At 34.4% G+C, this 26,162-nt stretch overlaps 1 protein-coding gene across 7 annotated transcripts in view; it reads left to right on the forward strand.

Moving 5' to 3' along the window:
• Positions 1–25,142, forward strand: part of BRWD3 (bromodomain and WD repeat domain containing 3) — a 133,384-nt gene extending 108,242 nt beyond the window's left edge. Inside the window, exons 35-43 of one of the 7 annotated variants that reach the window (XM_057717425.1) lie at positions 2,778–2,831; positions 7,302–7,358; positions 8,707–8,847; positions 9,745–9,819; positions 11,162–11,314; positions 12,651–12,814; positions 13,180–13,277; positions 13,824–13,976; positions 19,253–25,142. In XM_057717425.1, the coding sequence (XP_057573408.1) occupies positions 2,778–2,831; positions 7,302–7,358; positions 8,707–8,847; positions 9,745–9,819; positions 11,162–11,314; positions 12,651–12,814; positions 13,180–13,277; positions 13,824–13,976; positions 19,253–20,007 (1,650 nt within the window). In that variant the 3' untranslated portion in view covers positions 20,008–25,142. Of the gene's footprint in view, positions 1–2,777; positions 2,832–7,301; positions 7,359–7,769; positions 7,889–8,706; positions 8,848–9,744; positions 9,820–11,161; positions 11,315–12,650; positions 12,815–13,179; positions 13,278–13,817; positions 13,977–19,252 lie in introns of those variants that run through there. The other 6 variants (XM_057717424.1, XM_057717427.1, XM_057717430.1 and 3 more) reach the window with 6 other exon arrangements.
• Positions 25,143–26,162: the final 1,020 nt, after the last annotated feature.

Consider the following 26,162-nt stretch of genomic DNA (forward strand, 5'->3'; position numbering starts at 1 on the left):
ATGTTTAGTTGTTGGAAATTTTAGTAGGGATTCATTTTCTACACAATTAATATAAAATATTAAAATATTTTATAATTTTAGACTTGAAAGTCTACATTTTTAGTTGTTTCATGGAATTGCTATTTGATTTCCTTTATGGAAATTTGCAAACATAAACCAGTTTTTCTTAATGAAATGGAATTAGTACTGTCAGCAGACCCTCACTATCTTATTTCCCCACCCAGTCATATCCCTAATTTACATTAAGCTATTTTTGACTAGAAGCAAAACCCAAGATAAGAGGCTTAAACAGAAATGAAAAGTGATAATTCAAAAATATTTAATGGAAAACAATTCATCTCAGGGATGAGTGACTCAAATATGCTGGATTTTATTGCAGTGGCTATTATTGTACAGAGGTATTTTACATGTTTATGTTTTCTGTACTGTTAGTTCCCAGAATGGTAAATCTCCAGTGTTTTTAAATTTCACAAAAATGTATTTGACTATAAAATGTTGTAGGTATTGTTGAAGTTAAATGTTATTTACATATTAAGGAAAACTCAGATATGCCAATTAGATATTATCTTCCTGAAACTAATGAAAATTTTATCATTCTTATCCCTGATGTTTTCTCTGACCTTTCATATAAATGCATTTTGACCCAGAATTTGATGTAGCAAGAATTTCTCCTCAAAGTAGCATTACTTGGATTAGAATAGGAAATGAAGGTAAAATGTAATTCAGCAACCTTATTTCCCCTTCCTTCCTTCCTTCCTTCCTTCCAACTTTTAAGTTCTACTCTTTAAGCAAATTGCAGTTATATAATAGTGTTATCAACTACAGTCACCATGTTTTATATTAGATCCTTATATCCTGAGACCTTATTCATCTTATAGCTGGAAATTTTTATCCTTTTACCACCCTCTCTCTATCCCCCCCCCCCATCTGGTCCACCACCCAGCCACTTTTCTGTACTCTATGAGTTTGACTTTTTTTTAAAGATTCTTATATGAATGATACCTTGCAGTATTTGTCTTTCTCTGTCTGATTTCTTTCACTTAGCATAATGCCCTTAAGGTCTGTCTGCATTATCACAAATAGCAGAATTACCTTCTTTCTTAAGGCTGAATAATATTCCATTGTGTATATATATACACCATATCTTCTTTGTCCATTCACCTGTCGATGGACAATTAGATTGTTTCCATATCTTGGCTATTGTGAATAATGCTGCAATGAACATGGGAATGCAACTTTATATCTTTGATATCATGTTTTTATTTCCTTTAGATGTATACGCAGAAGCAAAATTGCTGGATCATATGATAGCTCTATTTTTAGTTTTTTGAGGAACCTCCATACTGTTTTCCATATTGGCTGTACCGATTTACATTCCCACCAGCAGTGCACAAGGGCTCTCTTTTCTCTCTCTTTTCTCCATTCTTACCAACACTTGTTATTTCTTTGTCTTTTTGATCATAACCATTCTAACAGGTGTGAAGTGATATTTTATTGTGGTTTTCATTTGCTTTTCCCTGATGATTAATGATGATGAGTGCCTTTTCATGTACCTGTTGGCCATTTGGATGTCTCCTTTGGAAAAATGTCTATTCAGTTTCTCTGCCCATTTTTTAATTGGATTATTTATTCTTTTGCTATCAAGTTGTTTATATATTTTGGATATTAACTGCCTATTAAATATCTGATTTACAAATATTTTCTCCCATTTGGTACAATGCCTTTCATTTTGTTAATATTTTCCTTTGTTTTGCAGAAGCTTTTTAGTTTGATGTAGTCCCACTTATTTCTTTTTGCTTTTGCTGCCTTGTAATACCTTTGGACTTTGTCAGATCTAAAAAAATCATTGCGAAGACCAATGTCAAGCAGCTTACCCCCCTGTGTTTTCTCTTAGAAGTTTTATGGTTTCATGTCTTACATCCAAGTAATTTTGAGTTGTATTTATGTATGTTGTAAGGTAGGGGTCCAGTTTCATTCTTTTGCAGGTGGATATCCAGTTTTCCCAGCACAATTTATTGAAGAAACTATGTTTTCCCCATTTTATATTCTTGGCTTCTCTGTTGTAAATTAATTGACCAGTATGCATGGGTTTATTTCTGTGCTCTATTCTGTTCCATTGATCTATGTGTTTTATCTCAATACCACACTCTTTTGATTACTCTAGCTTTGTAATATAGTTTGGTAGAAGTGTGATGCCTCCAGCTTTGTTCTTCTTTCTCAAGATTGCTATTAGAATTCTGTTATATGGTTCCATATGAATTTTAGGATTATTTTCTATTTCTGCAAAAAATGCTGTTGGAATTTTGATAGGGATTGTGTTGAATCTGTATATTGCTTTGAGTAACACAAACATTTTAACAATATTAATTTTTCCAATCCATGAGCATGGACTATCTTCCATTTATTTCTGTATTCTTCTGTTTAATCAATGTATTATAGTTTTCAGTGTACAGATCTTTCAACTCCTTGGTTAAATTTATTCCTAGATATTTTATTCTGTTTGATGCAATTATAAATGGCATTTTTTAATTTATCTTTTTTTACAATAAACTGCATATATTTAGAGTGTACAATTTGGTATCCCAATCTTCCAATTTGTTCCCCCCAAGCCTCCCTGCTTTCCCCACTTAGTGTCCATATGTTTGTTCTCTACATCTGTGTCTCTATTTCTGCCTTGCAAACCAGTTGATTTGTACCATTTTTCTATAGTCCACATATATGTGTTAATATATGATATTTGTTTTTCTCTTTCTGACTCACTTCACTCTGTATGACAGTCTCTAGGTCCATCCATGTCTCTACAAATGTCCCAGTTTCATTGCTTTTTACAGGTGAGTAATATTCCATTGTATATATGTGCCACATCTTCTTTATCCATTCATCTGTTGATGGACATTTAGGTTGCTTCCACGTCCAGGCTATTGTAAATAGTGCTGCAGTGAACATTGGAGTGCAGGTGTCTTTTGGGATGATGGTGTTCTCTGGGTATATGCCCAGCAGTGGGATTGCTGGGTCATATGGTAACTCTATTTTAGTTTTTTAAGGAACCTCATACTGTTCTCCCTAGTGGCTGTATCGATTTATATTCCCACCAACAGTGCAAGAGGGTTCCATTTTCTCCACACCCTCTCCAGCATTTACTGTTTGTAGATTTTCTGATGATGTCCATTCTCACCGGTGTGAGGTGATACCTCATTGTAGTTTTGATTTGCATTTATCTAATAATTACTGATGTTGAGCAGCTTTTCAAGTGCCTCTTGGCCATCCGTATGTCTTCTTTGGAGAAATGCCTATTTAGGTCTTCTGCCCATTTTTTGATTGGGTTGTTTGTTTTTTTGATATGGAGCTGGATAAAATGTTTATATATTTTGGAGGTTAATCTTTTGTCTGTTGATTCGTTTGCAAATATTTTCTCCCATTCTAAGGGTTGTCTTTTCGTCTTGCTTATAGTTTCCTTTGATGTGCAGAAGCTTTGAAGTTTCATTAAGTCCCACTTATTTATTTTTGTTTTTATTTCCATTATTCTAGGGGGTGGATCAAAAAAGATCTTGCTGTTATTTACGTCGAAGGGTGTTCTTCCTATGTTTTCCTTTAGGAGTTTTATAGTGTCTGGCCTTACATTTAGGTCTTTAATCCATTTTGAGTTTATTTTTGTGTATGGTGTTAGGAAGTGTTCTAATTTCATTCTTTTCCATGTAGCTGTCCAGTTTTCCCAGCACCACTTATTGAAGAGGCTGCCTTTTCTCCATTGTATATCCTTGCTTCCTTTGTCATAGATTAGTTGACCGTAGTTTATCTCTGGGCTTTCTATCCTGTTCCACTGATCTATATTTCTGTTTTTGTGCCAGTACCACACTGTCTTGATCACTGTAACCTTGTAGTATAGCCTGAAGTCAGGAAGCCTGATTCCACCAACTCTGTCTTTCCTTCTCAAGATTGCTTTGGCTATTTGGGGTCTTTTGCGTTTCCATACAAATCGTAAAATTTCTTGCTCTAGTTCTGTGAAAAATGCCATTAGGAATTTGATGGAGATTGCATTGAATCTGTAAATTGCTTTCGATAATATAGTCATTTTCACAATGTTGATTCTTCCAGTCCAAGAGCATGGTATGTCCCTCCATCTGTTTGTGTCGTCTTTGATTTCTTTCATGAGTGTCTTATAGTTTTCTGAGTACAGGTCTTTTACCTCCTTGGGTAGGTTTATTCCTAGGTATTTTATTCTTTTTGTTGCAGTGGTGAATGGGATTGTTTCCTTAATTTCTCTTTCTGACCTTTCATTGTTAGTGTATAGAAATGCAAGAGATTTCTGTGTGTTAATTTTGTATCCTGCAACTTTACCAAATTCATTGATTAGCTCAAGTAGTTTTCTGGTGACATCTTTAGGATATTCTATGTATAGTATCATGTCATCTGTGAACAGTGACAATTTTGCTTCTTCTTTTCCAATTTGGATTCCTTTTATTTCTTTTTCTTCTCTGATTGCTGTGGTAAGGACTTCCAAAACTGTGTTGAATAGTAGTGGTGAGAGTGGACATCCTTGTCTTGTTCCTGATCTTAGAGGGAATGCTTTCAGTTTTTTAACACTGAGAATGATGTTTGCTGTGGGTTTGTCATATATGGCCTGTATTATGTTGAGGTAAGTTCCCTCTGTGCCCACCTTCTGGAGAGTTTTTATCATAAATGGGTGTTGAATTTTGTCAAAAGCTTTTTCTGCATCTATTGAGATGATCATGTGGTTTTTATCATTCAGTTTGTTAATATGGTGTATCACATTGATTGATTTGTGTATAATGAAGAATCCTTGCATTCGAGGGATAAACCCCACTTGATCATGGTGTATGATCCTTTTCATGTCTTGTTGGATTCTGTTGGCTAGTATTTTGTTGAGGATTTTTGTATCTAAATTCATCAGTGATATTGCTCTGTAGTTTTCTTTTTTTTGTAGTATCTTTGTCTGGTTTTGGTATCAGGGTGATGGTGGCTTCATAAAATGAGTTTGGGAGTGTTCCTTCCTCTGCAGTTATTGGAAGAGTTTGAGAAGGATGGGTGTTAGCTCTTCTCTAAATGTTTGATAAAATTCACCTGGGAATCCATCTGGTCCTGGAGTTTTGTTTGTTGGGAGATTTTTTTTTTAATTAATTAATTTATTTATTTATTTATTTTCTACACCAGGTTCAATCATCTGTTTTTATACACATATCCCTGTATTCCCTCCCTTCCTTGACTCCCCCCCCTCGAGTCCCCCCCACCCTCCCCACCCCAGTCCTCTAAGGCGTCTTCCATCCTCAAGTTGGGCTCCCTTTGTTATACAACAACTTCCCACTGACTATTTTACAGTTGGTAGTATATATATGTCTGTGCTACTCTCTCGCTTCGTTTTTAATCACAGTTTCAATTTCATTACTTGTGATCGGTCTGTTCATATTTTCTATGTCTTCCTGATTCCATCTTGGAAGGTGATACTTTTCTAAGAATCTGTCCATTTCATCCAGGTTGTCCATTTTACTGGCATATAGTTGCTTGTAGTAGTCTCTTATGGTGCTTTTTATTTCTGCGGTGTCCGTTTTAACTTCTGTTTCATTTCTAATTTTATTGATTTGAGTCCTCTCCCTCTTTTTCTTGATGAGTCTTGCTAGAGGCTTATCAATTTTATTTATCTTCTCAAAGAACCAGCTTTTAGTTTTATTGATCTTTGCTATTGTTTTCTTTGTTTCTATTTCATTTATTTCTGCTCTGATCTTTATGATTTCTCTCCGTCTACTAACTTGGGGTTTTGTTTGCTCTTCTTTCTCTAGATTCTTTAGGTGCAAAGTTAGATTGTTTATTTGGGATGTTTCTTGGTTCTTGAGGTAGGATTGTATCACTATAAACTTCCCTCTTAGAACTGTAAATGGCATTTTCTTAATTTCTCTTTCCGATAGTCCATTGTTAGTGTATAGAAACAACTTATTTTTGTATATTGATTTTGTATCCTGAAACTTTACTGAATTTGTTGATTAGTTCTAATAGTTTTTTGGTGGAATATTTAGAGTTTTCTATATGTAATATTACATCATCTGCTAATAGAGACAGTATTGCTTCTTCCTTTTTGATTTGGATGTCTTTTGTTTTTGTTGACTAATTGCTCTAGCTAGGACTTCTAATACTATGTTAAATAAAGTAAAAGTGCGCATCCTTGTCTTGTTCCTAATTTTAGAGGAAAAGCTTTTAGCTTTTTACCATTGACCATGAAGTTAGCTGTGGGTTTGTCACATATGGCCTTTATTATGTTGAGATACAGTCCTTTATACCTATTTTGTTGACAGTTTTTACCATGGATGGATGTTGCTGTCCTCAGAGTAGCACTCTGGGTTAGAAAAGAAAATTAAAGTGAAATGTAATTCAACAACTTTAGAAAGGGAAACCAAAGGCTCATGAGCTACTTTTCTTTCTTTTTTAAATTTTTATTGCTGTATAGTTGATTTACAATGTTGTGTTAGTTTCAGGTGTACAGCAAAGTGAATCAGTTATACATATACATATAATAACTCTTTTTCAGATTCTTCTCCCATATAGGCCATTACAGAGTATTGAGTAGAGTTCCCTGTGCTATACAGTAGGTCCCTATTAGTTATCTATTTTGTATATAGTAGTGTGTATATGTCAGTCCCAATCTTCCAATTTATCCCTCCCCCACCCTTACCCCCTGGTAACCATAAGTTTATTTTCTACATCTGTAACTCTGTTTCTGTTTTGTAGATGAGTTCATTTGTAGTCTTTTTTAAGATTCTCCTAGGCATTACCTATGTGCTTCACCATCACCAGGTTAATAGTGGTGTGTAGGCCTTGCCTCTTGTATTAAAAAACTACCCCTCAGAGGGATACTTAACTGAATCTTATGTTTTAACACACATTTATATTTTCCTTATAGAAAAGAGATGCATTTCTTAAAGTAGCAAAAGATTAATCATGAGTAATTCATGATTGTAGTATATTAAATTAGCATGTCATATAAAATTTTTTTTTAAGATACTAACATTTAGGTACAACTTTAAATACCAGTGAGTATACTTTCTCCCTCATTTCCTATTCTGATTCAAAGAGAAGCCTTGTTTACTCTTCTTCTCCCAGTATAATTTCCAGCTTGTATACAGCATGTAGGTGAAGTTTGGAGTGAGTCTCTCTCCCACTTTTGTTCTTCTGTCTGCTCCAATGAGGGAGTTAATTGTGATTGTATTTGCTATTTCTTTATAAATGTTTATCTAATTTGTAAGACTGAATATAAATCAGTATCATTTCCCACTCTTCCCTTTTAATTTTAGGATACAGAAATGGTTGATTTAGATTCAGATGGTCCTGGTACTTCATCTGGAAGAAGGGTGAGTGAGTAAATGAACTGCTGAGAAGAAAAAATTTAGGCTTCCTGTGTCAGGGATCCCTAAGACCAACTCCACATATTTGAAGAGTTGCTGGAAAGACTTATGGAACTCAGTATATATACTTGTTAACTCATTGCTAAGGTTTATCATGGTGACACAGTAAGGATACACAGCTGGATCACAGGGAAAAAGATACAGTCAGAGTCTGAAGGAATCCATGTGCAGATTTCTTTATGCTCTCTCTCTCCTCTGAAGGGCCACACAGTGTATACTCTTTCCCCACAATGAAAATGTAGCAACATGTGTGTGATGAGAGACTGAGCTCCCAAAGAATTTATTGGGAGCTTGTTATATAGACCAGGGGTCCCCAACCCCTGGGGCACAGACTGGTACTGGTCTGTGTCCTGTTAGGAACTGGGCCACACAGCAGGAGGTGAGCGGCGGGTGAGCCAGCGAAGCTTCATCTATATTTACAGCCGCTCCCCATCACTCACATTACCGCCTGAGCCCCGCCTCCTGTCAGCATTATGGTGAGTTGTATAATTATTTCATTATATATTACAGTGTAATAATAATAGAAATAAAGTGTACAATAAATGTAACGTGCTTGAATCATCTTGAAACCATTCCTCCATCCGCCCTGTCCGTGGCAAGGTTGTCTTCCACGAAGCCGGTCCTTGGTGCCGAAAAGGTTGGGGACTGCTGATGTAGACCCCATCTGACTAGCACATGCCAAGATTCCAGACTCCCATAAAGCAGGAAAGCACAGGCAATGTACAGGAAAGTGGGTGTTCAGCACAAGTAACATTGTTTGTACAAACAGTGTGGGCACAGTCAACACCTTTATTATTTAGGAGAGAATTCAAATATCAAGTTCCTAGACACCAGTCAAGGGCCAACCTTAGAAGCAAGCCCTGCTAAAGATAGCCTCAGGTCTGTTATGGTAACTCTGTTCTGCACACTTCTTCTCTATGATAATTAAACATTTGTTGTATATGAGGAAAAAGTTTGCTTTCAAATACTGAAAGAGATTATTTAAAAAAGGCATCAAATAGTAAAGGCCAGAATATATTATGACCACAAAGGATTTACTTGAAAATATATATACTGTTCAAGTGTTATTTTGAGAAAATCATGGTGTCATTGTCAAATATTCTTAAATACCAGCAAGGCTTACCAGGGAGATTGATGTTTAATACCAGGGAGAATGATGTTTAATCTAAACTAAGAAACTTTTAAATAGCAGCTGCTCTATCTTATATAGATATATTAACATTAGGAAGACAGGAGAAAATCGGTGAAGACTTAAGACAAGAGCTTTTAGATATAATTCTTCTAAAATCTACAGGTCAAATGCCGAGGCAAAAGACAGTCTTTAAAGTGTAATCCTGATGCTTGGAGGAAACAGTGCAAAGAACTGTTGGGCCTCATTTATGAACGTGAAGACTCAGAGCCATTTCGACAGCTGTCAGATCCTCTTTCCTACCCAGTAAGCATAGTTATTTAAGTAGTTACCAGTATGTAAGTTTCCATAAATGTCCATGCTAAGATCTAGTTAAGAGCCCTTTCCCCTCTTTCTTCCCTGCTTGCTTCTTCCTTCTTTGTTTGTGTATCTTTGAATTGTGAAAGTGGGTAGTGTGATTAGTCATGACTTTTTAAAATGCCTGACGTACTTTGTGTGTAAATTATACAGTTGTAAACCAGATTTTAATTTAAGCATCTTTGCATTTCCTTCCTGTTTTTATTTTGGATATTTGTTTAATGCGTTTTACTAACTTCTAGTAAACTTCTACACACTGGAGGCCCTTGGTAACATATGTCAGCCCTATTTAATTTGTAATAAATATATTACTCAATATGATCATTTAGAGTAATCATTATACCATGTTACTTTTCATAAAAGATAAAAGCATGAGAACTTAAATTATAGGAATCCTTTTCTAGGAGTATATCTATTTATAAACCTTTTAGTATAGATAGCAAATCTGTTTTAACTTTTTTAGAAAAAAGATACAGCAGTATTTCAGAAATACATCAGACCATCCTCTGAAATTAGTAAACATCAGTATTCTCTGCAAACACAGGTTTCATTTAGGAAAAAATAAGGAACAAAATTCAAATAAGGAACAAAGTTCAAATAAGGAACAAAATTACATTCAACAAAACTTGATTTGTTTCTTGTAGGGGGTTTAAGTAGAATAAATTAGTTTTGTGTTTTCCATAGTAGAGAATGGTGAATGTAGAATTCCTTCATCTTAAACTATAGTCAGTAAAAACATATTTCCTATTTATGAATCTTTGAGCGTTAAATCATAATTGCATTGCAAGTCTTGTTATTTTGTTGTGGTGCGTTTGGATACACAATATATCTTCTTTACCCTAATAGGGCCATCAAGAGCAAGACGGTGAATCCTCTGAGTTAATTATTCCAGAACGACAACAAGATTCATCTCTTTGTGAGGTAGGCCTAGTAGTCTCTTAAAAGGCATATATATTCTGGTAGGTTTTGTATTATTTTACTTTTTTAAATCTCCATACTGTAAACAAACCTTTTATAATTTGTAAAGTAGTTTTCCAACTTTGCTCACTATCTTTTTGCCTTTGTTTGAGTTTTTGGTTATTGTTTATTTTTTGTTTTTTTAAACAACACGTGTTCTTGAGAATTCTTTGTAGCATCTGGGTAGGTGTTTGTTTCCATGAGTCTAAAGCTACTGTAGCAGAGTAGAAAATATCAATTACACAACATAATTATGTCTGTAATTGCAGCTGAGTATTCCCACTGGGACTTCATTCAGCAGGGTGACTGGGTCTTGAGTTTTGGTCGTCATATTACATAAAGTTCCAGTGTTTTTTCTCTATGAAAATCTTTTGTTTCATAGCCATATTATGTTGGAATACACTTTTGGTTGTTATTATTTAAGCAAAAAAAATCAAAAAGATACATTAAGATCAATTGTGGTTTCTCATACTTTGAAAAATATTTTCTCTCTTTTTATAATACCTTTCTTCTGCTCCTGCCCTTTGTCTTCTCCCTTGGGGGAAATGTTGTACTTTTACTTCTTAATGATTCTAAATAGGATGAAGGATCTAATATTGACTATGATTTTCAATCCAAAAAATGTCTATTATTGGTGGTTGTGGTATATATAAGTATAAATTTCAGATGTAATTCCATATAATAACCCTAGGAATAGCTTAACTAGACTTGAAAGATTTAGGTTAAAATAGAGAGAATCTTCTCCTACCTTTAACTAATAAAAACTAAACTTATTATGAATCTGAGACTGAAGACTTTAGATGAAGCACAAGTGTCACATTTATTAAAAAACAAAAAGATAGGAGAATGGCACAGACATGGCCAGTTTGATTTTGACCTTCAACTAATGACAGTTTAGGTAGAATGCCCTCATGCCAGCTCCCTGGCAAATTGCTCAGTGAAGGTAGAAGATGAGATTATTCACACAGAATTAAATAGTTCCATGTCACAAATTAGCTACCTGTTTCCAAGAAATTCCTGGCTATGTAGAGATGAAGCCAGTGGCTGTGGATTTTCTGTTCTGTCCCTTGAGAGAGTCATATGGTTTTCCATTGAGGGGTCAGGGCTAAGGCCCTTCCACAGACCCCTGCTATTTCCCTGAGCCACCAAAAGACCTCTATTAAATGGATGGTTTGGGGTTAGGAAGAGGTAACTGGCAGATTGAAGAGCAGTATGTTTATTTCATGGTGATGCAAATCTCAGTCCCATTGTATTATGTAGTATTGTTACTTAGCCTGTGTGTTTAATAACACATTCTTCTTTGTAGGATTATCATGATGTTATAGACACTCCTATGGACTTCAGCACTGTGAAAGAAACTTTGGAAGCAGGAAACTATGGTAGTCCTCTGGAATTTTATAAGGATGTTCGCCAAATATTCAGCAACTCCAAAGCTTATACCTCTAATAAAAAGTCAAGGGTATGACAAACCAATATTAGGTGGATTAATTACCTAAGTGTTTAGTTACATATATCAGGCAGTTTTCTTTCACCAGTTTTAAAATTGCTAAGCAAATATGTACTACCATTCTGACATAGTTTCTAAAGTTTGATCCTCAGTACCTTCTCTGAAACAATTTATTAGGCATGCATTAAAGATACATTTAGCATAGTCATTCTGAAATTAAGCCCCTCTTCCTTTCTCCTACCTGCCTCTTCTTTACTCTTAAGTAATACCTATATTTGCCAGAGAGAAGTCAAGGAAAGGCGTAGTAGAAATTTGAGTATTTTTTTTTTAATTTGAGTATTCTTTAATATGTCCAACAAATAATTTGATAAATAAAAGTGGTTGACAGGATTTATTTATATGAAATATTTAGATTAGCTCTGAATATTTATTTATGTTCCCTTTATTACAACAAATTAGTGAACTGTTATTGGGAAATTATAACTGTTTATTCATACTCATTTAATACTTTATGTTTTGTCACTACTTAAAACATCTTGAGAACAAAAAAGTAATAATTTTTGTGTTCTTTTTATCACTGGTATCTGATTAACTTTTAAATCAGTTGTACAGTTCCACCTCATATGAAGTGAATTTTCACTGATTTTTCCACACAATTCTTCACACTTGATATATTTTCTGCAGTTACATGTGTACTTATAAATGTTTATATAATGTTTATAAACAGTAGGTTTTATATTTTGAAGCCTTTTAAAAAATATACATAATGAACGTTTTCCCTTTTTATTATTACTCTTTGAAAACGGAAGTTGTGATGTCTCCATTGTATTCTACTGTGTAGGTGGTTTTGGATTGTTTAACAAGTGTCCTGGTGCTAGAGATTTAGGTTGTTTTTAGTTTTTCACTTTAAATGGATAATGCTATGGCTAACATCTTTAACATCTTTGGATGTAATTATTTTGTGTGTGTAATTCTCTGATATTTCCTTAGGATAAATTCTTAGAGATGAAATTATTAGCCAAAGGATGTGTATATTTTAAGGTTTTTGGCACATATTACAAATTGTCCTTAGAATGTTGTTCGGGTTAAAATACCCACTGGCAGTGTATAAGAATGTTTTTTTCCTACCCTTCCCAACTTGGATATTATCTTTTAAAAATCTTTATTAATTTGTAGGTGAAAATGGTATCTTGTTTTAATTATTCAGGAAGAATTTTTCAAGTGTAGGAAGTAGCACATATATTACGTCTGAAAGGATGATGCTGATATTGTTCAAGCATGTCTATAACCTGTTATTTTTATATAATTAAAGTAGTTGCTAAAACAAGACTAATTTCTGCCTTTTCAGATCTATAGCATGACACTGCGATTATCTGCCTTATTTGAAAGTCATATTAAAAATATCATCTCTGAATATAAGTCAGCGATCCAGAGTCAGAAGAGGAGAAGGCCACGGTACAGAAAACGTCTAAGAAGCAGCAGCAGTTCATTATCTAGTAGCAGAGCTCCTAGGTATATTACATTGACATACCAGTTTAGTTTTCAAAGCATTTTGTATGCATTACCTCACTTCTTAAAGTTTATTGAGTACTTTGAGGGGATCCAAGAGATTTTTTTTTTTTAGAACTCATACCTGTGTGAAGATAGAGCTGGTAACCTAAAGCTTTGTTTATATAGATTTTACTGTACCAATACCTTTTTTTTTCTTTTAACTTTAGCGATTGAAATTTAACTTTGTCCTATTACCAATTTGAAGTATTTCACTTAAATTATATTGTATTTCTTCTTTGCTTACTTAAGCATTTTATATCATACTGTCTATCACAATATATCACTAGTAGAAAAAATTGTTCATTATTATATTTTTTTACTTATAGTCCAAAAGGGAAACAGAAACAAATGAAGTTGCAGCCTAAAAATGACCAGAATACCTCAGTGTCTTATGCCAGGACCAGCTCTCCTTTTTCATCTCCTGGTAAATATGTCTTTTGTTTTTGGTGTTCTGTATTTTAGTTTAATACTGAGGATGTAGTAGAGGCAGCGTGGTTTAAATGCAAAGAGCAGTGGATTTGGATGTATTAATAGAAAACTTGCATTTTATCCCCAGTTCTTCTATCTATGTGGCCCTGGGTAAGACATTAGGTCACAGGATTTAGTTTCTTCATTTTTAAAGTGAGGGTGTTAAGACTAAATGAATTTTGAAGTCACTTAGTTTTAAAATTATGTGACTTTATGATTTTTAACATCTGTAATATCTACAATATATTTACCAACCTAAGAATTGAAGATTCATTATGTGGGGAGGTGGTTTCCTTGAACAAGCTTTTCTGACATTCTGCACTTGAAAGCTTAACGATGTAATAAAACATTTGTTCTCAAAATATTCATATTTTCTTCAAACAACTTGTAATTTTGATGTTAGAATGAAATAACTGAGATATAGTTTTAAAAACAGCCTGTTTAATTTTTCTGAAAACATAATTATGTTAACATTACAGTCTTTTTAAAATGTAAGTTTCAGATACTGCTGAAGGGCTTTCACTGTATTTACTTGATGATGAACTGGACGGGCCATTTTCTTCATCGAGCTTCAGTGGATATAGCCGAAGTGGAAATAGCCATGACCCAGGGAAAACCAAATCATTTCGAAATAGAGTTTTGCCGATTAAACAAGGTAAGAAATAAATATGGATAGGGCATTTATTCTTTGTTCCTTTATGATGGCAAACAAATCATTTAAAAGCTGATGTATTTAGGTAATAAAAATTAGCATGTCCTTAAAGTTAATGAGGATTTCATTATTGTCAGATTTGAGTCAGGATTTCATATGAAGATTTCCAAACATATTTTAGTCTTTTAAAATAAAATTTAAAATAAGTAGGAAGGAAAAACTAAATGAAGAGATCTTTCCCTAAGCACATAAAAAGCAGACTGTTTGACACATTTAGGATTTTTCATATTATTAAACCATGTTAATAAGAAAGGACAAGAAGTTCCAAAATCATCTTTAAATAGGTCTCATATTTTTTAAGGGCTACCTCAATTTTACGAAAGGGTTTGTGTTGAAAAGTGAGCCTTCTTTCAAGCAACATCCACTTTGAAACCTTCCTTTGGTTTTCCAGTTATGTAACTTAGATATTCTCTTCCTTCGGAGCCTGCTGTCTCAATAACTCACAGGTTTGCAGACTGTTCTACCTATTTCTGGGTAATCCGCAGAGGTACTTCAGAATTTCTCAGAAGAGCTTTCACGTTTCAACCAGAACAACTCTGTTTTTTATTTCATGTGATGAGCTTTCATATAACTTTTATTTGAAGAATAATTTTCACTGCTTAAAAAGAAATCACTGACCTAATAATTCATTATTAGGTGCATCCATTTTGGACCATGTCTGGGGTCATTGGTTATAAATACTGGAAGGTTATTGTTGTTATGCACACTTTCTTCTTATACTTAGTCCTATGTTATGGACCCTGAGCATGTTCAGAGAAAGTTCTAATATGTTTATCTATTTGAAGTTAGTGAAGAATGATTGATATGCTTTTATAAATATCTTCATTGGAATATATATTTCTAATTTATACCAATTTTTAATGAAAGATTGTAGCCTATCCATTGTTATTGAAATATCAAATAAAAATAGACGTTCTAAAGATATATTTTGTATCGGTTATGTGAGAAATATTGAAACTTTTGATCACTTTAAAATGATAAGTGCCTTTATTTTTCCCAATCTATATCTTTATCACCTCCTCTGATCCTGCTGTACATTGCATACTCATGCTACTTTTCTTTTTGCCCTTGCCTTCACTGTCAAGCTTTTAGAAAGAATAGCTTATACTTCCTACCTCTATTTGCTTTCCATCTAAACATTCCTTTACCCTTTGTAGGCTGACCTCTACCCCCACCACTCTCCAAAAGCTATTCTCCCCCGAATCACCAGTAATCTTGAGTGACCAACCAGTGTCCTTTTCATAGTCGCCATCTCTTCGATCTCTCTGTATCATTGCATGCTATTGATGACCTACTCTAGGAACTCCACTGCCTGGCTTCTGTACTGTACTGATTCTATATATCTCTGTTTTTCCTATATTTCTGTATTTTGCCTTTTCTTTGGCCTTTCATGCCTCCTATTTGCAGTTTCTCACTTTTTTTGTCTTCTACAAATAAAGGAATTTAATAACTATATCAATCATCTTTATACTGATGACTCCAAATTCATATATCTAGCCCTAACATCTCTTTATTCTACCAGTGTCATTACTAGTACTTCCTAAAAAAATTTCCTTTGGGTGCTTGTCATCCATTTTTCTGTTTCAAGCTTGCTTCTTCTTCTTTTTTAAAATTTATTTATTTATTTATTGGCTGCATTGGGTCTTTGTTGCTGCACGCGGACTTTCTCTAGTTGTGGCAAGTGGGGGCTACTCTTCCTTGTGGTTCCCGGGCTTCTCAGTGCAGTGGCTTCTCTTGTTGCAGAGCACAGGCTCTAGGCACGCAGACTTCAGTAGTTGTGGCATGTGGGCTCAGTAGTTGTGGCTTACGGGCTCTAGAGCACAGGCTCAGTAGTTGTAGAGCACGAGCTTAGTTGTTCTGTGGCATGTGGGATCTTCCTGCACCAGGGATCAGACCTGTGTGCCCTGCATTGGCAGGCAGATTCTTAACCACTGCCCACCAGGGAAATCCAAGCTTGCTTCTTTTTTTTGCACTCACTATTTTAGTTAATGGCACCATCATCTTCTGAGTCATCCAACTTAAAATCTTACAGTGTTCTTTGACTCACCTTTTATCCCTCATAAGCATCAGTTGCTAAGTTTTGTGAATTCTACAACTTTTTAATATCACTCAAATCTCTTGTCTATAGTTTATATTGCTATCCCCATAGTCTCTAGCCTAGTATAGTAGTCAACATGGGCTGTCACAGCAAGGTACCACAGACTGGCTTAAACAACAGATATTCATTTTTTAGAAGCTTTATTGAGATACCATTTGATATAAAAATTGTATATATTTAAAGTATACAACTTGATATTTTGATATACATATACACTGTGAAATGGCCACCACAATCAAACTAATTAATATATCCATCACCTCTACATAGTTACCGTGTGTGTGTGTGTGTGTGTGTGTGTTTGTGTGTTGAGAAGATTTAAGGTCTATCCTCTTAGCAGATTTCAGGTATACAACACAGTATTGTTAACTGTAGTCACCATGCTGTACATTTGATATCCAGAATTTATTCATCCAGAATAACTGAATCTTTGTACCCTTTGACCAACACCTCCCCATTTTTCCTGCCTTCAGCCCCTGTCAACCACCATCCTACTCTCTCCTTCTCTGAGTATGACTATTTCAGATTATACATATAGGTGATATCATGCAATTTTTCTCTTTCTGTATCTTGCTTATTTTGCTTAGCATAATGTCCTCCAGCTCCGTGCATGTTGTTGTAAATGGCAAGATTTCCTTCTTTTATCCATTCATCTGTAGAAAGACATATGGGTTGTTTCATGTCTTGGCTCTTGTGAGTAATGCTGCATTGAACATGGGAATACAGATGTCTCTTCAAGATCCTGATTTCAATTTCTTTGGATATATACCCAGAAATGGGATTGCTGGATCAAATGGTAGTACTATTTTTAATTTTTTTAGGGAACCTCCGTACTGATTTCCATAATGGCTGTACTAATTTACTTTCTCACCAACAGTGTATGAGGGTTTACTTTTCTCCACATCCTCGCCAACACTTGTTATTTTTTATCTTTTTGATGTTAGCCATCCTAACAGGTGTGAGGTGATATCGGATAGTGGTTTTGATTTGCATTTCCCTGATGATTAGAGATGTTGAGCACCTTTTCATAAACCTACAACACACATTTATTTTCTCACAGTTCTGAAGGTTCAAAATCCAAGATCAAGGTGCAAGCAGGGTTGGTGTCTGGTGAGGGCTTTGTTCCTGACTTGCTCATGGCTACCTTTTCCCTGTGTCCTCATGTGGCTTTTTCTCTGCATACACAGACAGGGAGAGCAAGTGAGCACTGGTATGTCTTTCTGTTATTAGGACAGCAGTCCTGGTGCATTAGGGCTCACCTACCCTTATGATTTCATTTAACTTCAATTACTTCCTTAAAGGCCCCTGTCTCTAAATACAGTCATATTGGAGGTTAGGCCTTCAACATATGTATTTGGTGGGGGTTGGGGGGCACACAAAACTCAGCCCATAACACCTAGACTATTAGAATAATTTTGTAATTGTGGTTACCATACAGTCCTACTCTTTGCTCTCTCCAATTTTTCCAGTCCACTCTCCTGTTTTCCTCCTACCTCGCTTATTTTTGCCAATTCTTCTTTATCTTTAAATGTTCGAATATACCAAGTCTCAGTCCTCAGCCACCTCTCTCTTTACTTGCTCTCTCAGTGAGCTTTCTCATTTCTCTGCACCCTAAATGTTATCTCTTTACTGAAAAATTCCAAAATTATATCTCCAGCTCTATCCAAGTCTCCCCCGAGTTCTAGACTGATGTATCTGCCTCCTTTTTTACTTTTTTCTTTTTTTTTAAGCTCTTTATTGGAGTATAATTGCTTTACAGTGTTGTGTCAGTTTCTGCTGTACAACAAGGTGAATCAGCTATATTTATACATATATCCCCATATCCCCTCCCTCCCATGGCTCCTTCCCACCTCCCCACCTCTCTAAGTCATCACCAGTCGTTGAGTTGATCTCCCTGTGTTATGCAGCAGCTTCCCACTAGCTATCTAGTTTACATTTGGTAGTATATATATATGTCAATGCTACTGTTTTTTTTCTTTTTCTTTTTAAAATGTCTTTACTTGGATTTCTAGTCATATTTAAATCTGGAATCTTGATTTTTTTTTTCCACCAGCTTCCCAAACCTATTCTTCTTCATTGTTCTCTAACCTAGCAAACTATCTCTACCATTTACCAAGTTACTCAGGCCATAAAACCTAGGAGTTGATCTTCATTTTGTGCTTAACAATTAACATCCAATCTGTCAGCAGTTCCTGTCAGTTCAAACTTTAAAGATTTGTTTTGGTAGCTCCTCCAGAAGGAAATATTCTAAATCTAATCACTTATCATCAACCTTTATTGGTGTCTCTCTCATCATATCTTACCTAGACTATTGCAGTGTACTCCCAACTGATCTCTGCTTCCAATCTTGCCCCTTCTATATTCTGTTCTCTATACAGCAACCATAGCACTCTTTTAAAAATGTAAATCAGATCCTGTCATTCTCTAGCTTTAATACTCTCCACTGGCAGTCATCTACTACTTCCCATTTTTCTCTTCTTCTCTAATTATACTGGGTTTCTATTTCCTCCAATGGAATGTTCTTTCCCCAGATCTCACTTCATTCAGTTCTTTTCTCAAATACTACCTCACCAGAAAAGTCTTCCCTATCTAATATACCCCCATACATACGTTCACACTTTTTTTACCCACTTTTCTTTTTCTTTATAACCCATATTAATACTTGAAATTATATTATCTATTTGTTCACTTTATTGTCTATCAGGGTTTCCACACTAAAATATAAATTCAAAGATTAAGGACTTTGTCTCATCATTGCCATGTTCCAAAGTCCGAACAATGCCTGGCCGATAGAAGGTGATCAGTAATATTTGTTGAATGAATAAATAAAATTATTCTGATACATGTTCCCAGATAATTCCTTCTAGAATTCAAGCCCTTAAGATTTCTGCCTAACTACCACACCATCCATCTTCCCTCCACACTCCCCCCATCCCCTGCAAAAAGCAATCAGACAAAAATTAAAACCTTAGTATCTTCCATTTCAAACAGATTTAAATACTCCAACACTCTCCATGATTTTACCCCATCTGTCTTTAGGCACCAAATATTTTTTGATAGGCTGCTTATTTTACTTTTGAACCTAAAGCTTAACTTTAAAAATTTATTCATCTTGATTTAGATCACTCCCTTGATGGACCCCTTACAAATGGTGATGGCAGAGAGCCCCGGACAGGAATCAAGAGAAAACTACTTAGTGCATCAGAAGAAGATGAGAGCATGGGAAAAGAAGAGAAAGAGAAAAAAGAAACAAAAGAGAAATCACATTTATCCTCCTCAGAGAGTGGAGAGTTAGGATCCAGTTTAAGTTCTGAAAGTACCTGTGGTTCTGATTCTGACTCTGAATCAACTTCCAGAACAGATCAAGATTATGTAGATGGAGACCATGACTATAGCAAATTCATACAAACTAGGCCTAAAAGAAAACTCAGAAAGCAATATGCCAATGGAAAAAGAAACTGGAAGACGAGAGGCACGGGAGGAAGAGGCAGATGGGGCAGATGGGGTAGATGGAGTAGAGGAGGCAGAGGAAGAGGAGGCAGGGGACGAGGCAGTCGAGGAAGAGGTGGAGGTGGCATGAGAGGCAGAGGGAGAGGGAGAGGAGGAAGAGGTGCTTCTAGAGGAGCCACCAGAGCCAAACGTGCACGTATTGCAGATGATGAATTTGATACCATGTTTTCAGGACGTTTCAGTAGACTGCCTCGAATTAAAACAAGAAACCAAGGCAGGAGGACTGTTTTATATAATGATGATTCTGATAATGACAATTTTGTGTCCACTGAAGATCCTCTGAATCTTGGTACATCCAGATCAGGCAGAGTGCGTAAAATGACAGAAAAAGCCAGGGTTAGCCATCTCATGGGATGGAATTATTAACAGATAATAAATTTAGAATAATTTTAAATTTAATGGCCTTCTACTGCAGGGAATTTACCAGGAAATCTACAAAGCAAGTTGTGTGGGGACTTCTGCTTCCTTTCACATTGGTGCTTTTCCATTATGCCAGTATACATTTGTTTCAAGACTTTTGATCTCCACACTTCATTTATTCAAACAAGCCTTACTCATTAGGCCTTAAATTTTAAAAAATTACACACACACACACACACACACACACACACCCCACAGACACACTACAGATTTACTACATTAAGGGAGCATTCAGCTTCTTAAGAGTAGCATGACATTTTTATCTCAATGGAATATCCCTCTTTTGCTTTTGTATCACAGAAGTATAGCACCTTCTTACAGAGTTTTATATAGTTTGTTTTTGCCATTTTGATTCCTGTACCAGTAATAATAACTTTTGCACAATACACCAATCCTAAAGGCAGCTATTAAATGTTTACAGTTTCTATATTGTAAGAACGATCTGGATTATTTTACTCTTCCCAGGCCAAACTTTCCTGAATTGTATTGAACTGAAGTATATATTTATACTACAGTTTTTTTGGGGTGGGGTGGGGTGAGGGGTTCTTAATATGCTTTTCATTGATTTGCTTAATTCATGTTAAAGGTGAGAAAGGGTTGGTGCCTTGTAAATATGTAGCAAATCCTTGTGGTGTATCCTGATGTGTGCATTAACTTTATTAAAAAAAGAATACTTGAGGTATCAATCTAGACAAGGTGCCAAATGCAAAAGTTTCTTGCATCCATTTTCTTTTTCCTGTTATATTTTATTGCATTAATAGAACTTGTGTAGCTTAAATAATAACTTAAACATTTGAAAAATCCTCATTCACAAAGAATAACTGAATAGTAGCTCAGCTACCTCTATTAACTACAACTACTGGAAACATTAAGAAAAATAGATGCTGTTATTCATTACTGACTAAGGAGAAATAGAACAAGCTTGGTAGGAATGAATGCTCATAATTTATAAGCTGAGAGGTTGTTAATAATTGTATTGGCTCTCAAATTAATAGTTGTAATTAACAAACTTTATTAAGTATAGTATGCTTTACCTTATTAGGCTTTTCTTAGAACATATTTGTATAAGTAGACTTGATCTACAGCTTATGTATCTCTGCTACCACTTGCTATTTAACAGCTATGAGTGACTGGTTTTGAATTTTAAAATGTAACACAGCATCTAGTTTGAGTTGGAATATTTTGGCTAGCTAATATTTTGAATCAACTTTAATAGGGTTCTGCTCATACCATTCCAAAGGGTTCTTCTGTTATAATCTTTCAGAATAGAACCTGGTTGCACTACACACTGATATTTTGACTCATTATTTTATAGATGAAAAAAAAAATCTTTAAATCCTTTGGTCTTGTTTACAGCAGTAGTGTGCACATGGTTCCATAAGTGAGCTTGAGTTCCAAGATCAATTTTACTCAAATTTGCTAATTCGCTAATTCATTAGATACTTAGATTTTTGAGGTGAAAAGGATAATACTGATCTCTGTTTTTGTAACAACTTATTTGTTGCACATAGATCAGACTTGTGGAATAAAAGAAGCTTTTTAATGTATGCTTAGTAATACCAGGATATTTCCTAAGCTAATGTATTTGTCTCATGCTTTCAATCATTTCGTGCATCTGAAAATCCTTAAGTGCAGAGGAAGGAGTACACACATAACTTTGCTTTTTTGGTTGGGTTGGGTGGGAGTTATTCTTGGACTAACATCTTTAAGCAATTTTCACTTGCAGTAGAAATGATGTTCAGGCTTTAAGAAAGTATTGTGAATTATTAATGGAACTAACTTCTGTTACTGGACAGTAGATCAAGCTGATTTTTTTGTTGTTGTAGTCTGTTTTTCACTAAACCAAAATTACTTCTGGTTGTAACTCAGCTGCCACTTTTAACCGTAATATAGATTCAAAAACATTCATGTTTAAAACTCTACATTGATTTTTGCTAAAATGTACTATTTTAGTTATATCTTAGACATTTAGACTAAATTTGCACCTGTGTTTTCCTGGAATTGATAACACTTTGGCCTACCCTATTCAAAGTAACATAGTTACTTAAATTCATGGATATACCCAAATGTGTATCATGTGTATCGTTTTAGTGTGAAAAAAATTTTTTGGACATTCTTCTATGAAGAGCTGACCTCTTGACATGTAGAAGAGTTGCCATTTGTGTGATTTAGCTATCTCAAGCTTTATTTATAATTTATTTTGAAAAATAAAAATGGCACATTTATTTCCCAAATGTCAAGATTTTCTAGGTTTAGATAATTAGAATAATAAGGCTGAAGACATTTTTAAGCATATTTTATATGTAGTGAGATACTGTGAAAATACTAGTGAACAGCATTTTGCTGTAATATTGATTTCAGTTATTAGGATTTAAAGAGTTAGTCACCAGGGTATGTTAGATGAGCATAGTTATCATTTATTACAAAACAAACAGATTGTTTTCTGTTTGCATGCAAATTATTTTAATGTGTGAAAATAAAAGTTTGGAAGACAGTATTTTTACTTTTATATTTGGACTCCTACCCCCCTCATTTATACTTAGCCTTTTTTTTTGTTTTAATAACACCACCTCCTGTGAATGTGTTGTAATTTTTATTGCATTGATATCACTTTAATTTTTTAGAGGTCCTTAAAACCTAAATAAGATCTGTGTTTCGCCATAGCAAAGCAAGTAGGAAATGAGGTGAGAATTTTGAAGAAAAGTCTAAATCTTAAATGAATTGCTAAGGAAAAAAACACTTACATTTAGGTCCATGAGAGCATAAACATGTACAAGCCAATTCCTATGCTAGATATTAATTAACAGTCAGTGAATTGTAATAATTATGTATGCTAATAATATTTTAATTCCCAGCTTTAAGATCCTAGCATGTGTGTTTCTTCTTTGGCTTGCTGTATGTCTCTCTTCCAGCAACAGGATGCTCTCCAAAACATTCACTAGCCTATTAGTGTAATGACTAAATGTGTGTGTGTGTGTGCGCGCACACACATGCACACGTGTGCAGGTCTGTATGTAGGTTTTTTTCTCCAACTTGACGTGCTTTATCTCAAACATTAAAAAAACGTTTGTATGGAAGACAGCTGTAATCACTGTCTACCAATTCATTGCTTCTCTTGTAAAGCGCTTAGCCAGTATATGTATAGCTGGATCATCCATATCATTATGCCTTCTAGGTAAACAATCTAGGTTTTGTCGTGTACATGTGTCCTATTTTTTAAGTTTAATTTGCCCTTCTTTCATGTGTTTCTTTGTCTGTTTCCCATCCCAGAGATCAGGCTTGTGCTATAATTCTTCCATACAGCACTTTGTTTCACCCAGAGGCTAAGAAACTGAGTAAAAGTAATACATCTTATTCTGCACGATTGTGTGCTAAAAATATCTAACTCAGCCTTCCAATACTTTGAAGTAAATTTGAGTGATTTATCTTTGTTGTTGTTTTTGTTGTAATCCTAGGTTGTCATTAGACAAAAACAGAATGATTAAAAGAGAAAGATGTGAATGCCACTTCTAGCTTTTTGATTAAAAACTTCTTTGAGAATTTCTCAAAATTTGTATGTTGTAGTGATAAAATTAAACACCTTACTACTTGCTTATATATCTCGGGAATTATTTTATGCACATTTGCCAACTGGTACTTATCTTTAAAGTTGGAATTTTCTTTTTTTTTTTAAGTTGGAATTTTCACATCCTCAAAAAAGGATACTTACATCCTGTATAATTTTCAGTATACTTTGATGTCCAATCTTTTAAACAGTTACCAACATTTTGAGTTCTGAAATAAATAGCTTACTTCTAGGGGAAGGAATGGAACCTTTGACATTTAAAGTTCATTGTTTTAAATGTTAACTCCATCCGGAACATTTTTGTGTTACATGAGGCTTTATGAAAGTTTTATTGAAAACAGAATATTCTAAGATGGTTTTTAAGGCTTGTTTTAAAAACTAGTGTGAAAATATTTTCATGCTTTTTTGCTTTTCACCTCTCAGTAAAGTTTCTTTACCAAGTTTAATTTACCAAATTTAAGTTTTGATTAATTTCTAATTATGAAGTTAAATTATTTTCATGGTGCTATATTTTGTGTAATATGGATTGCCCTCAAATTTCTTGACATTTATTTCTTATATAGTCTTATCCTTGATTATTTCCTTTTCCATCATTTCTCTCCTTCTTGCTTTATTCTCATTTCTCTCTGCAATGAAGAGTGCACCTAATTTAGCAAACTTCAACAAGACTGGCAATTTATGATTCATTAATGGGAGAAGTACAGTAGAAAGGCCTTGCAGTTTAGAGTTAAGGTATGTTTGTTTATTTATATGTATGCCCATTTGTTATTCTTATACCTATCTTAATTAAATTTAGAGTATGACTTTGACATAAAAGCATTGTAAATATTTTCTAAAAAATAAAACTATTGATACATATTAAAATCTCCATTGGTAATTGACTTTTAAAATCACATGCAAAAATATTTAGAAACCCAGTTGGGAAATGTGTTTTTACATATGTCACCAGATACATATTAGGCAGTACTACAAATGTTAATTCTTTAAAAAATACTGTGGTGATGGCAATCAGTAATTTATTTCTTTGTCCTGTAACTTATCATCCTTGTCTTTTGTAATCCCTTACGAAGAATTAACAAAACTGTACCTTATGTTTGTTCTTAGTATCCATAAATTTTAAGGTGGAAAATCATTCAGTTAATAGTTGATGTGATGTTGTATATGGACAAAATGTCCATTAAACTAAAATTCAGTAAAGAAAGGTAAACTAAACTGGCTTGGTTTATAAAAGGTGTTTTGTTTGGCAGTTATTAGTCTTTATAAGGAATTATCTTCAAAGAAAAAAAAACTTGACTAATTTGTTGCCATTCTTTATGGGATGTTTACAATAAAATTCCAAGTTGTTTGGAATCAGTTGCACTCTTGCTGCTTTGTGCCTCAGCTCAGGTACTAGAGATTAACAAAAAGAAATATGGAGTTACCTTTCCATTACCAGCTTCAGCGACTGTAACGTGTAACTCTTAGGCCTTTCCTTTCTTGTTTTTTTGTCATATAATATTTTATTATTGTTACTATTTTAATCTGAGAAACTAGGGTGCTTCTTCCTATCAAGCAAAATTATGTTTTTTTTTTTCCTTAGTTGTTGCAGATATTCTTTGGGTCACCTTTAGGTAATAAATATGTTAACATTTTAAATGTGGGCTGCTTAGTGCATTAAAAAAACAGCCTGCAAAGTTTTATTCAACATTTTGTTTTGTAGAGAGAGCTCTTTGAAATGAATAGATTTCTAATGTGTTTATATCTTATGTTTTAATAGCTGAGCTATGAATCTCTGGCATTCTTATTTATAGTAAAATTGCCCACAGAGTCTTAACCATATTGTAAATGGTGCTTTAATTCTAAATAAGTAAAAAAGGGAGAGAAGTAAGGTGAGAGGTAAATTTTAAGCCAGGAACTGAAGGCCCTAATAAGAACATCCCACTTATGCAACTAAATGGTTGCTGAGAATTTTCTTCCCAATGGTCAGAATTCCATTCGGTTCAAGGTAAGTAAGCTGGCTAAAGACCAGACTGTATGTTTTATACATATACTGTCTGTTTTGTGTATTTAGAATTAAGAACTAAGGTATTTAGAAAAAGTATCACCTTTGCCTTCTGGCATCATATCCTATGGCTATGAAAGTAGTCCACCTTTTTGCAGTATTTGGAGATTGAAGTGGAGATACATTGTTTGGTATTTGTGTGTAGTTGCTTGATTGGTTAAAGATAGCCATCTTTAAAGATATAAAAATGTACATTAAAAATGATTCATTAGCAGACTCCGATGTTTTATGACTTCACCTGATAGGTTTTTTAAGATAGAAAAAGTAAAGAGTTTTTATAACAAAATATTACAGTAGTATTCACAAGAAGATCCATTTTTCTTCCTAGTTGGGAAGGTCAAGGACAGACTACTCTCTACCCTCTTCCTCAGTTATATGCCCCTGACAATTCAAAGCTACTTTCCAAAAATGCACAAAATAAATTGAAACCAATACATTGAGCCTATGAGTTGGTTTTCTTTGGATATTTAAGTCCATACACTTACAAGTTGCTTT

Source organism: Hippopotamus amphibius, chromosome X (assembly GCF_030028045.1).
Source record: "Hippopotamus amphibius kiboko isolate mHipAmp2 chromosome X, mHipAmp2.hap2, whole genome shotgun sequence".
In the NCBI taxonomy this organism is placed as follows: Eukaryota; Metazoa; Chordata; class Mammalia; order Artiodactyla; family Hippopotamidae; genus Hippopotamus; species Hippopotamus amphibius.